This window comes from Nerophis ophidion, linkage group LG08 (assembly GCF_033978795.1).
Source record: "Nerophis ophidion isolate RoL-2023_Sa linkage group LG08, RoL_Noph_v1.0, whole genome shotgun sequence".
Taxonomy (NCBI): domain Eukaryota; kingdom Metazoa; phylum Chordata; class Actinopteri; order Syngnathiformes; family Syngnathidae; genus Nerophis; species Nerophis ophidion.
The window spans coordinates 48522164-48536119 of NC_084618.1; the positions used below are offsets into that span (position 1 = coordinate 48522164).

General features: G+C 38.1%; 1 protein-coding gene across 3 annotated transcripts in view; it reads right to left on the reverse strand.

Annotated features, from left to right (window-relative positions):
- Positions 1-2026: 2026 nt before the first annotated feature.
- LOC133557869 (glucagon-like peptide 2 receptor) overlaps positions 2027-13956 on the reverse strand; it is a 30637-nt gene continuing 18707 nt past the window's right edge. For all 3 annotated transcript variants that reach the window (XM_061908752.1, XM_061908751.1, XM_061908753.1), the window contains 8 exons: positions 12418-12574; positions 12181-12340; positions 11938-11998; positions 11778-11844; positions 9142-9230; positions 8805-8943; positions 8680-8721; positions 2027-3049 (listed from right to left, as the gene is read on the reverse strand). In XM_061908752.1, the coding sequence (XP_061764736.1) occupies positions 2699-3049; positions 8680-8721; positions 8805-8943; positions 9142-9230; positions 11778-11844; positions 11938-11998; positions 12181-12340; positions 12418-12574 (1066 nt within the window). In that variant the 3' untranslated portion in view covers positions 2027-2698. The remainder of the gene's footprint in view (positions 3050-8679; positions 8722-8804; positions 8944-9141; positions 9231-11777; positions 11845-11937; positions 11999-12180; positions 12341-12417; positions 12575-13956) is intronic.

Consider the following 13956-nt stretch of genomic DNA (forward strand, 5'->3'; position numbering starts at 1 on the left):
CCTCTAAAAACCACCAGGAAATGTGGCCCTTATCAAACTATTAATCAATCGATTAATCGTTATCATAATAACACAAGTTATACTTGTCAACATGATTTTGTTAGTGCCTCATCCAGCCACATAGGAAGATGCATTGATGTACAAAATCGCTTTAGCTTAGTTGTTTTCTGGCATATTCACAGGCAGTCCATTGACAGTAGTTTTCAGTAACATTATAGAGAAGAAAGAGAAGGGAAAGTGGGGTTGATAACAGTCAGATGTTTGTGGATTTTGTGAACCACGTAAAGTTATCACTGAAGGACATGGCGAAACATGTTACACATCGAGAGGCAGGAAAAGGCACGTTAAGAGCTGTTTTTTTGATTGATTGAAACGTTTATTAGTAGATTGCACAGTACACTACATATTCCGTACAATTGACCACTAAACGGTAACACCCGAATAAGTTTTTCAACTTGTTTATTAAGTCAGGGTCCACGTTAATCAATTCATGGTCTAACCCCTAAACTAGCTTTAAACACCACTAATCAATATATTTTTAGTTAAGTTTAAGAAGTGTCAATGGAACCAAGTTACAACAGCAAGAAAACAGCTATGACTACGAACTTATCAAGTAGACGAATAAGAATCCAGATAAAGAATAATATAACAACTGTTGGTGTGTCATCATTGTCACAGTATGTGACAACACATTAGAGGAGGATGGATCATCCATTGCATTGGTGGGAATAGCTAGTATCAGTATATGATCGATACTTCATTGATTACAAGGCAAACTCCAAAAATTTGAATCTTGTGCAGTTAGTTTATTCCAGAAATTAAGGTGAATTTAATATATGACATATGACTCATAACATGCAACTCAATATATTTCAAGCCTTCTTTTAAGAAAATGGATGGATGGATTATGGTTTATATTTTGTGATATATAATTGAAATTCTCAGAAACTTTGGGGTTTTCAAAACTGTAAGGCATGATCATCAAAATCATAAGAAAAACAGATGTATTTCACTTTGCATGTAGTGAGTTCATATCACATATTAGTTTCACATTTGAAGTTCAATCGTGAACATGAATGGACTTCTGCACGATATTCAAATTGTTTGAGTTTTGCAGGTAAAATAATATTTTCTGTGATAAAAATTGTATTTAAATTATCAAAAAACTTTCCATTCCCTGAGGTGCCAGTGAACAGACAAAGGCTGTCTTTGTTGTAACAAGCCAAAGGCTTGGAAAATTCCATTGTGTATGATGGAAGGAGACGGGAGGGGTTATCTATTGTGATTCAAGACTTGTCCAAGCTCGATCCAGGACCAGTCCAAGCCCGAGGCATCTTTTTCTTTTGTGTTGATGTGACCGAAAATAAACAGCTGTTTTTATGTAATCTGGGACTATCCAAATAAAAGAGGAGACGTTAACCTTTTTTCGTTAGCGCGTAATGACACTGTACAAGGGTACAGATGTACACGTTTCTCCTCACTGAGCCAAATTGAATTATGTCTCTGTTTATTTCCTTTTTTCTTGTCCTGTTGAATAGATGTCATTGAAGTTTGAACGTGACATTTTCATTTTATCAAAATCATTTAATTGTTGTATTTGTTAATGTTTAGCATTTCAGAGAACAATTTAATGGACACAAGACGACTTTAAGGGGAAAAACCAAATGGTTTAATTGAGTAGTAGGTAATAGTTTTTACTTTTGTTTAGGGATTTTGTACAATCGACTTTATTTTGATCAAACAATTGTATGCAATAAAAGAGAGTAAGAAAGTAGTTACAATATTGTGTTGATATTGATAATCACACTTACCACAAATAAATTGAGAAATTTACAGTTAAATACATGTGATCAGTATCGGACAGTCTCACTCATAGATGATGGTATCGTAATTGGCGGCATAAAACCCTTTTCAGAACGTCCCTATTTTTAAGTGTACTATAACTTTTGATAATTGATATACATTGGCTCAAGCTATCACACACATGTGTCTTAGATTCAATGGGAAAAGTTACATACGTCTCTCCTTTGAGTTAAACTCTGCGTGTTTATTCGTGCACATAAATCATAGTGTGACCACAGGTACCATTCATGTTTTCTGTGCAACAAACACAACTATAAATTTAAAGCTACCTCATTTGAAAATGAAACACATGAAAAGCTCACCACAATTAGAAAAAAACTGCGTATTCATAGAAACCATTTGATCCAGACATTTTGCCATATGGATATTTATATGTGGTTTGTAACAGAAGTGTTACATTACACATGATAAAATGCAAATGATTAGAAATAGGCTTATATGCAGTTGAATTCTTCCTTTGTAGTAGGACATCCTTAAATGTTAAACCAGAGGCCTTTTTTTCTCTACATTGTCATTATACAGAATATAGGCAACATATTGGAAATAAAATGTGCTTATGTAAAAAAAGAGATTCTGGTGGGGGGATGAGAAAAAAGAAAACCCTTAAAACAAATAATTGATTGCAGGGAACAGAGACGCTGCTCGTCTAGTGGGCGACTTGCCTGACTTCTGTTGCAGGTGGCAAGGGATTAGTCGCCACTCAGTGACGAGTAGTCCAGGGTATACTGTAGTCTGCCTGGGGTACGCTCCAGCCCCTCGTGACCCCGAGCAGCATAGGTAATAGAAAACGGATGAATAACAGTTTTGAATCAGCATACAGACAACCAAAGTGCTTTCAAAACTCGCTTTCCTCCAAAATTTCCTCCATGGTCTCTCCATGTGTTATTTCCCCATCACTACTGGATAAGCTCTTTCGAGTCAGAAAGTCGAGGCCTGTTGTGTCACATCCTCTAACCTCGTTTAGTCCATTCGCTCCACCTCCCTCTCGCAGGGTTACCTGCAGAAAGTGTGGATGCATTATGGAAAGCCCACCTTCCTCAAAGGATCCCCTCCGCTGGCATTGAGGGCGGTGCCGTCGAGTGCTCTTCCATAAGTGCTTGAGTGGCGTACCCTGAAAACAACTTCTGAACTGGAAGTTGTTGGTGACCATGAAAATCTGCCAGCGCTTCTTCAGTTCCGCTTGAACCTAAAATTGCAGACATATTTATCTTTTCCAGATGATTGACCTGAGATACCAAAGTTCTTGCTAAAATCAGGTATGTCCAAACAGAGTGGTACAATACATGTGACCACATTTTTTACATCCTTTGTTGTCAGTAGCTGCAGTAAGGTCCTGAATAATATGGAGAGGGACATGTTTTAATGATTTTGCCTTTCTAGAATATACAGCAATAGATTTTAAACACATTAATCAATAAATCAGTATGTGATTCAAAAGTTGAGTTTCAGCTTTGATTTAAGAAGTTTGACAAAAATATGACATTTACCATTTAGAAATGACATTATGTCGATAACATCCATTTAATTTTCAGTGATTCAATAATTGTAAATACATTATTATTGTTTTATACCCATAATTTAATGATGTCCATAGACTACTGCAAATGAGTTTCATTCAAGTCTTACAATGGTGGTTATACTTTGACTGTGTGTTTAGGCACACTCAATGTCCGCAGTGCAGGTCAATTCCGATTTGTTTTGCCTGTATGCGACATGTATCGGATTTTTTCATCTCAAGGTGAATGGTGCAATTCTGAATGTTTCATAACCGACCCGAGCCTCTTTTGTACCGTATTTTTCGGACTATAAGTCACAGTTTTTTTCATAGGTGCGACATATACTCCGGAGCGACTTATGTGTGAAAATATTAACACATTACCGTAAAATATCAAATAATATTACTTATCTCATTCGCCGAAGAGACGAAGAAAATGTCAGCAATCGTCACTTACACGTCAGCAATCGTCACCTACACGTCAACCAATAAAAATTCGGCGGGGGAGGGTCATGGCAGAAATGCAATGTGGGTCATGGGATGCTAACTGCTATATGCTACTGCCGTAGCTATTAAAATGGATCATTTCATCGTTGGCGGTAACTTATAAAAACAGAGAAGTGCTGAACAAAAATGGCACAGAAAGAGAAACCATTTACTGCAGTAAACGACAAGAGGAAGCGGTGCATACCTTTGGAGTTGGCAGAGTTGTTTAGAAGCGACATCGGGGAAGAAGATTTCATCGGATTTATCGATTAGGAGTGACAGATTGGTAAACGTATAGTATGTTCTATATGTAATAGTTATTTTAATGACTCTTACCACAAAATGTTACGTTAACATACCAGGCACCTTCTCAGTTGGTTATTTATGCGTCATATAACGTACACTTATTCAGCCTGTTGTTCACTATTCTTTATTCATTTTAAATTGCCTTTCAAATGTCTATTCTTGGTGTTGGATTTTATCAAATAAATTTCCCCCAAAAACCCCGCCCACCTCAACCGACGCACGGAGGGAGGGAGGGGGGGGGGGTGCTAGCGGGGTGTATAATATAAGCAGTAAGAGTCATGGATGCAAAGGATTCTGGGTATTTGTTGTGTTGCGTTTATGTTGTGTTACTGTGAGGATGTGCTCCCAAAATGTGTTTGTCATTCTTGTTCGGTGTGGGTTCACACTGTGGTACATATTAGTAAGAGTGTTAAAGTTGTTTATATCACAACCTTCAGTGTAACCTGTATCACCCAGTATGCCTTGCAATCTCGTACATGTATCTGCGGAAGCCACATACAACATGTTGCTGGACTGTCAAGCAGTTCGTACATTTTGTAGAAGGCGTCAAAGGCAATGGCTTCATAGCAAGCCCTTATTATTGTTATCTGGGTGGCCACCAGCAAATATTCGCGAGAATGGTTGTGGCTCCCACTGTCTTCTATGGTTTATGAAACTGGTCAAAATGGCTCTTTGAGTGGTAAAGGTAGCCACCCCTGACTTGTAATAACATAATCTCTCATACTTGGGTAATATTCAAGTCACGAAATCTAAATGGAGTATTGTTGCCGCTTTTTGGATGGTTATTTAGAGAGGTTTATGGGAGAATAGAGAACGTTCCTTTAGCTCCATTGTAAGCAGAGTTTTATTTACAAGTAATTTTTACGAGTGAGAATGCATAAAAAAAAAAAGTCCGTCTTCTTGTCTCTCATAATGATTATGAACGGTAAAATGAATTCACAAAAAAGTGCTGTTCCACTTTAAGCAGTAGAAAATGGATCAATGGTCAACCCCACAGTGAATAAGAAAATACAACAATTGATTTGGTCTGGATCATAACATAATATGTTTAATTAGAAGAAAGCGTGAAAATCTGATTTGTATCCTGAAAGTTATGATGCATTTAATGTGCTGATGCATCATTGTGCCTGTCACTGGATTACAATGTCGACCATTCCTAGATAGCGCCGTCTATTCATATACTATAATGACACTCACGGCGCCACCTGGAAATGGCAATTTAAAGTGTGGCTTTTGAAATGCATAATCAATTATGATTAGTCACTGCAGTTCTGCAATTTATCTTAAGTGCTGTTTAAAACAACTTTAAAATCACTTCTCATAATATTTTATTAGAGCATATCAAAACACGAATTTGTATGTCAGACTTAGCCTGTCTTGGTTTAACTCTTATCTTACTGACAGGATGCAGTGCGTCTTCCATAACAATGTGACCTCGGACTATGTTAAGGTAACGTGTGGAGGTCCCCAGGGTTCAGTCCTTGGCCCTGCACCCTTCAGCATCTACATGCTGCCGCTGGGTGACATCATACGCAAATACGGTGTTAGCTTTTACTGTTATGCTGATGACACCCAACTCTACATGCCCCTAAAGCTGACCAACACGCCGAATTGTTGTCAGCTGGAGGCGTGTCCTAATGAAATTAAACAATGGATGTCTGCTAACTTTTTGCAACTCAACGCCAAAATGACGGCAATGCTGACTATCGGTCCTGCTATACACCGACCTCTATTTAATAATACAACTTCAACATTTGACAACCAAACAATTAAACAAAGCGTTTCGGGAAAGAATCTGGGTATTTATCTTCGACCCAACTCTCTCCTTTGAGTCACACATTAAAAGCGTTACTAAAACGGCCTTCTTTCATCTCCGTAATATCGCTAAAATTCGCTCCATTTTGTCCACTAACGACGCTGAGATCATTATCCATGCGTTTGTTACGTCTCGTCTCGATTACTGTAACGTATTATTTTCGGGTCTCCCCAAGTCTAGCATTAAAAGATTACAGTTGGTACAAAATGCGGCTACTAGACTTTTGACAAGAACAAGAAAGTTTGATCATATTACGCCTATACTGGCTCACCTGCACTGGCGTCCTGTGCACTTAAGATGTGACTTTAAGGTTTTTTTGCCGATTGTATTGTACCATATGTCGTGGCAAGAAATCTGCGTTCAAAGGACTCCGGCTTATTAGTGATTACCAGAGCCCAAAAAAAGTCTGCGGGCTATAGAACGTTTTCTGTTCGGGCTCCAGTACTCTGGAATGCCCTCCCGGTAACAGTTCGAGATGCTGCCTCAGTAGAAGCATTTAAGTCTCTCCTTAAAAATCATTTGTATACTCTATCCTTTAAATAGACTCCCTTTTTCGGCCAGTTGATCTGCCGTTTCTTTTCTTTTTCTCCTCTGTCCCACTGTAGGGGGTCCGGTCCGGTGGCCATGGATGAGGTGCTGGCTGTCCTGAGTCGGGACCCAGGATGGACCGCTCGTACAGAGCCAGGACCCAGGATGGACCGCTCGCCTGTGTATCGGTTGGGGACATCCCTGCGCTGGTGATCCGCCTCCGCTTGGGATGGTTTCCTGCCGGCTCCACTGTGGACGGGACTCTCTCTGCTGTGTTGGATCCACTTTGGACTGGACTCTCATGGTTGTGTTGGATCCACTATAGATTGAACTTTCACAGTATCATGTTAGACCCGCTCGACATCCATTGCTTTCGGTTCCCCTAGAGGGAGGGGGGGGGGACACCCTTCCGATTATCAGGTACTATTTAACTCACTAAAACACTAGCAACACAATAGAAAGATAAGGGATTGTGTCTAAAAACATCGGAATCCGTCCCAATCGCGTTTTTTGTTTTGTTTGTTTTTTCTAGTCCGTCGCTATCAATATCCTCAAACACGAATCTTTCAACCTCGCTCAAATTAATGGGGAAATTGTCGTTTTCTCGGTCCAAACAGCACTTTTTGTTGGAGGCTCCCATTATTAACAATGTGAATATCTGAGGAGCCATCAACAATTGACGTCATCGTCTGCGACTTCCGGTAGAGGCAGGGCTTTTGTCTTAGCACGACAGTTGCAAACTTTATCGTGGATGTTCTCTACTAAATCCTTTCAGCAAAAATATGGCAATATCGCGAAATGATCAAGTATGACACATAAAATGGACCTGCTATCCCCGTTTATATAAGAAAATCTCATTTCAGTAGGCCTTTAATTCCAATTAGTTTAAGTGTGAATCATAATTATATTCAACCTGAAAAACAATTGTGTTCACTTCTTTTTTGTTTGGAATACTTTGTTGAATTTCTCAAAATTCAACATCAAAACTTTAACTTTTGGTTTCAAAGTTATTTTTTTCAAGTACAAATTGTTTGATGCTGATTCAGCAAAATACAAATGTAAAGAAAATACAAAAAAGTGGAAAAACGATGAAAAAAATGCTTTTTAGACAATACATCTTTGGGGAAAAGGTTCAGCGACAAAATTAACTTAAATGGTACGGTCTAATTGCGTTCATAAATCTGTCACAAAGATGGTGTTCAAATAGATGCTAAATTATAAATGATCTCTGAGGGCTTTTGAATGGATCTGACCACGGTGCTACTAAACCTAACGAGAAAAATTACCAATACACAGGATATGTTTACTCACCGCTGAATAAAATTTAGCGGTGTATAATTTTATGAATTATGCAATTCAGTCCATGAAAGTAGAACAAGAAAAAACCCTGCAGAGTATGATGACCACATTGATGATCAACTGAAGTGACCAATCGCCATAATCATGTGGGCCCCCCTATTGGTTGTGGCCCTCAACAACTGCTTAGAGTGTTTATGCCAGGGCCCGGCCCAGCCTGTTCATGTAGTTACAAGTCCTAAACTGTATGTTACATTATTTTGTCGCAGCTCATATTAAAGTTCAAAGTCTACACATCAATTGCATGCGTATTTATCTATGAATATATTTAGTTCTAATTTATTGTAACTGTTGCATACTGAAACGACTAAATCATAAAAAACTGTCTCTGTCCAAATACTGCTGAATCTCACAGTAGTAGTTTACAAACAATACCAGCAGCAAAGGAATGTTAGTATTAAAATTATGATTACATTTCAAGTACCAATGTCGGGACATTACTTCTTACAAACCCTGTTTCCATATGAGTTGGGAAATTGTGTTAGATGTAAATATAAACGGAAAACAATGATTTGCAAATCATTTTCAACCCATATTCAGTTGAATATGCTACAAAGACAATATATTTGATGTTCAAACTGATAAACTTTTTTTTTTGCAAATAATCATTAACTTCAGGGTTTGATGCCAGCAACATGTGACAAAGAAGTTGGGAAAGGGTGCAATAAATACTGATAAAGTTGAGGAATGCTCATCAAACACCTATTGGGAACATCCCACAGGTGTGCAGGCTAATTGGGAACAGCACATTGTCGGAAGGGGTGGCTATACTTCATTTGTGAAGACCATAATCTAGAATTCAGTGTATGGAATTGTAATAAAATCATACCTCTCCATTAGCGAAGCAATACAACACGCCAACCAGAAAACCCTAAAAAAGAGGGACAACATTGTAACTCAAGTTTGACTGTTGATAAATCTGCCGGGGTATGCAATCAGTATTAGTAATCATACCTGGAAAGAACTGATGGTGAGATTTATGAAATCCCGAGCGTAACGACTGCTTCCCGCCATGCATTCATCAACGAGCACCGTGAAGACGACTTCATGAATTCCCAACAGAGGAATCAGCACAAGGGTTGCTCTGGCTAAGCTGACATTAAATACATACATACAAACGAGGATAATTATACAACATCACTTCATGAGGAATGTATTTTCCTCTTTTACTGGACAGACCCTACTGACATGACTGCATGATCAATATTTAAATGGCAGGTCGTATGCTGCTCAGGGTTAATTTTGTCCTAATGTGACTGAACGTGGTTAAAGTTAATTCCTGAGGAAATACCTGTATCTGTAGTCGGTAAATTTCACCTGATCCGCCTTTAGCTTGGACAGGAGCAGCAGCAGAATCTTGATGAATATAAAGAAAATGATCTGCAACACAAATTAAAGGTATTTCGAAAATGGTAATAAAAATATGTTTATACTAGTACTAGTTGTTTCATATCACAAGGACTCACATGACAAGAAGTGTTAAATGTGATGTGAAATCGGAGTAAATTGAACGTAAATTCCTGGACCTTTGACTCCAAAGTCACATGAGCTACTTGGTGCTGCTGTAACTATGTGAACCTCAGAGCGGATAAATAAAGCACAATCACCACGTGCTGCTATGACCTTTTGCGGTCTGCTTCGGAGGCTGTATGAAAAACTTGTATGCAACATATTTAAAGGGGACCTATGATGATTTTTTTTTTGCATTTAAACCCTTCCTTGCTCACATTTTGCTCGACCCACGATGAGGTTTTAACCCGTTTTTTGAATCAGTCTGCAAGCTGGCCCTTTGTACAGGCATTCCCAGATTGCGATTGAAACCACGCCCACCCTCTTAAAAAAGTGTCGGATTTATATTAAAAAAATGTACACAGTATAAATACATATCTTGAAGTCGTCACCGCATTTTTTTTCACACAGTCTAAAACGTAAAAAAAATACCGGCAGACACCAAAGCGCATCAATTTAATTTATTTTAATCAGCTCCATATGTCAAACAGCAGCAATAAAATTATAAAATGAAATTGCTGAATAGACAATGTGTCTAATATTTTTATTTCTGACCATCCACCAAAATTTTGACAGAAGATTCTCATGTGTTGGCCCTGCGATCAGGTGGCGACTTGTCCAGGGTGTACCCCGCCTTCCGCCCGATTGTAGCTGAGATAGGCACCAGCGCCCCCCGCGACCCCAAAAAAGGGAATAAGCGGTAGAAAATGGATGGATGGATTCCCATGTGTCCATGGTGTTTCTTTACAGCATGAGCACTGATCTTGCAGCCGTTTGTGGAACTGTCAGTTTGTAAGCGTGCTAAATAAAACGCCAAATATCGCTCGCAAAAACCATATTGCTCATGCACACTATTTATATTTGCATTTTCTCTTCCCAGTATTGTGGGCCCTGTGATGATCAGCATATATTTTGCATTTTAGTGAAGACAGACGCAAAATGGATGGCACGCCTTTTTCAACTCACTTAACAGACGCAATCCGCTTTGTGTATGTTTAGTAGATCAGCTTTGCGTTTGATATCAGGTTTGCACGTGTTTTAGTACGCACAAACTTGAGTAAATCAGTCCCTTCATGTCCAAATAAAGACATCTACCTCGATGTGCCAAAATGCATTAACCTTATGATTTGATACTAATTAGCATTGTTTAACACGAGTATCTAACTTTATAACAACATTTATAAGTCAGAAAATATGAAGTCCCCTTTGATGGTTGTTTAAAAAATTATACGCTTGTAACTTCCTATTTTAGTTTATTTTTAATCCACAACTGATGCCCCCGCGACCCGACCTCGGATAAGCGGAAGAAGATGGATGGATTCAACAAGCGATTAAATACTTGTTTAATTTAAGATGTTTGGTATTACCTATCAAGAAATTAAAATATTTTTCTGGGGCTTTTCAATTACACTTTAGGCGTTTTTTTAATTGAAGGGAATTACATTTATAAAGCGCTTTAAATAGCGAAACACATTATCTACATTTTTATGAAAAATATGCTAAGTTTGAAGGGAATGAAACTCCCAACAATTGTGGTTTATATTTCAAAATCGTTGATTTGATCATTTCGCTGTCAATGAAACGGGAATTCATAAGCTGAATTCCCTATGAAAAATCATGCGGAAGCCCAGCATCCAGGCCAGCCGACTATCCACAGACTTCCAGAGACGCTGAGTGTCCGATGGTCGAGACAAAGCCGAGCATTTATCCAATGACTTTCTACTTTCGCTGCAGTTTAACAACCCACCCCCAGCTTCTTGTTGATTCATTGGAACACATTGAGTCCATCCATTGCATTTTACTATTATCATAACATCTATTATTTCATTTTACATTGTTGGAACACATGTGAATGTTGTCTGTCTATCTGTGTTGGCCCTGCGATGAGGTGGCGACTTGTCCAGGTTGTACACTGCCTTCTGCCCGATTGTAGCTGAGATAGGCACCAGGGCCCCCCGTCACCCCAAAGGGAATAAGCGGTAGAAAATGGATGGATGGATGGATGGAATACCAGTAGTAAATAAATATTTTCTTATTTTTGTTTGCTTTATTCTTTAAAGAATAAATATATTTTGTGCAATTGCAATGCCTTGATTTTAGTAAGGTTAATACATAGCCAGTCATAGCCATAAATGCAATGGTGATCTTAATTGGCATAATCATTTATTTCGGTTTTGGGCCTCGGTTGACATATTTTCGGTCTCAAACAAAAACAGTTAATTTCAGTGCCAATACCTAGTACCTCATTTTTCAATTTTTTTCAGTGATCCCCTGAAAGAAGATCCCAAAAATATTCAATCGTATTAAAACCAAAGCTTTTTTTCCCAAAAGAAATAATGTGAATTCAATTATTCCATCTCATACACACAAAATATTACCTAAATAAACAGTATACTGTAAAGGTAAACTAACACATACCAGCACTGACAAAGTAATGGGGCCCTTTATGATCCACCAGAACCATCTGTTCACGATTGACCAGCACCTTAGGAATAAAATTGGATTTTAATTTTGGCTTGTAGAATGTAACATTTTTCAAATTCTAAATATTCCACAAAGTAGGTAATTAAAAACTCACTCTGTGTTTTCATATAAAATCTTGACAACTGTCCATGGTGTCACAAAGAAGACAGGTGTTCCTGAAAGTAAACAACAGCACAAACATATTTTGAAAAATTGTTTTAATATCATTTAATGTTACACCCTCAACACCACCCTTAGGAAATGATGAGTGAAGTCCAGGCAGTGGTACTGACTTCTAAATTTAGGTAACACAATATACAAAATTAATTAAGCAAGGGAATGAATATCAAAATCGTACCCCATCCTAACAGCATGTAATTCTTTAGTAGACGTCGTTTGGTCAGCACAGCGGTGAATAGCAGTGTGTGCAAAAAAATTGCTTCCACCAATAGCCAGAAGTAGTTACAGGCCACAAAATACTCCATGGCCACTTTTGAAAGTTTGCACATAAGAGCTATCTGTGGAGGACAACGTTTAGGTTTAGTCAAAAACCTAATGAATGAATGCTTGTTACGTGTTATTAATGAGTTTATACCGGAGAACTTGAATAAGAGTTCCATCCAGGGTCATCCTTGGGTAGGTTGGAATACATGATGTACAATACAATTTCCTTAGAAATGACAGCAACAGCTCTCAGCATGAACGACACAAACAGATTCATGTGAATGTAGTTCCTGGTACAATGGAGTTTCCTGGTAAACAGAGAGGGCAAGACACGCATTCATAGTAATGCAACTGGAAAATCAGTGCTAAATATACAGGCTGTTGTTTGTTGGAGAAATGATTGGGAGAAACTGTCTATTAAAAACACCATTGCCCTCACAGTGGTATGTCAAAGCTGAAGTTTGCCAGCGAGAATCTGAATCATGTTGGGGATGTGTTTCAAAAGTTGGTTCTTTTGTCTTCCTGCTATTGTTTGGCAAAGAAAGGGTGAGGCCTCATCCTTAACTGTATGGTACCTACGGTTAAGTATGATGATCGAAGCATAATGTTGAGTGGCTATTTTGTTGCTTTAAGCAAAGGAAACCTTGTCTGGCTGCGTGAGACTATAAAAACATTTTGTGGAGGATTTTAGAAATACTGTAACATCGGGGAGTCTGCTATCAGTCTAGGTTTCGGTTGTTGTTTGGTATTCTAAGAAGACAATAGCCCACAACATATATCAAAGTTGTTCAAGTTCTGGAGTGGCTCAGCAAAGCCCACATCTCAATCCCAAGAAAAATCTGTGGAGGGAGCTGAAAATTAGGGTCAATGCCCACAGGCCAAGAAATTAGGATTATCTTGAAAACATTGTATGGATTTTAATTTCTGTCTTTAATACAAAAGCTTTTTTTTTTTACACTGAATTTATGTAACTGATTTTTTTTGCGTTTTAAAATTCAGTTTATCAAAATTCAGTGTAAAACAATTCAAACGTTGTTGCTTCAAAAAGCAAGACTCATTTCCGGTAAATTAAGACTGAAGCAATCAATCCTGTCTCAGAACCAGCCAATGAGGTGTCAAGTTTGAAGTCACGGGTCTTACAAAACAGGATAAAAAAGGCACTCAACTTGGCTACCCGGGCATAATACCACATAATTACCATTTCAATACGGCCCGCTGAATATTTTCAAACTATAGAAATAATACCAATGATTAGAATCTGAACTTTTGAGTGACATTTGACACGAAGCTCTGCTTCATCCAAACCAGGCACGAACAGAGTGAGCGGGGCTTGTTTACAGAGCAAAAAGCCTGAAAGCGAGTGTCAGACATATTTATTTACAGTGATATTTTTACAAATAAGTGGATGTATTTTACCATTGGCGTTTATGTGTTCTTTGTGTTTGTTGCATCTTAGCATCTTTGTTGTTCTTTAATTGTTCTTGTTCTCGGTTACTAAAGATGTCAATCATTGAGGTGGTCTGAGAAGTAGAGTGGGAACTCTCAATATTCAATGTTTTATTGTTCATAGATAGCATTTTAAATTCCACATTCTGTGTTTCCTTGTACAAACTTTGTAAAATCTTGAATTTGTTTTTCAACAAAATTGTCAACATAATTTGATGTAACAAAATTCAGTTTACAAAATTCA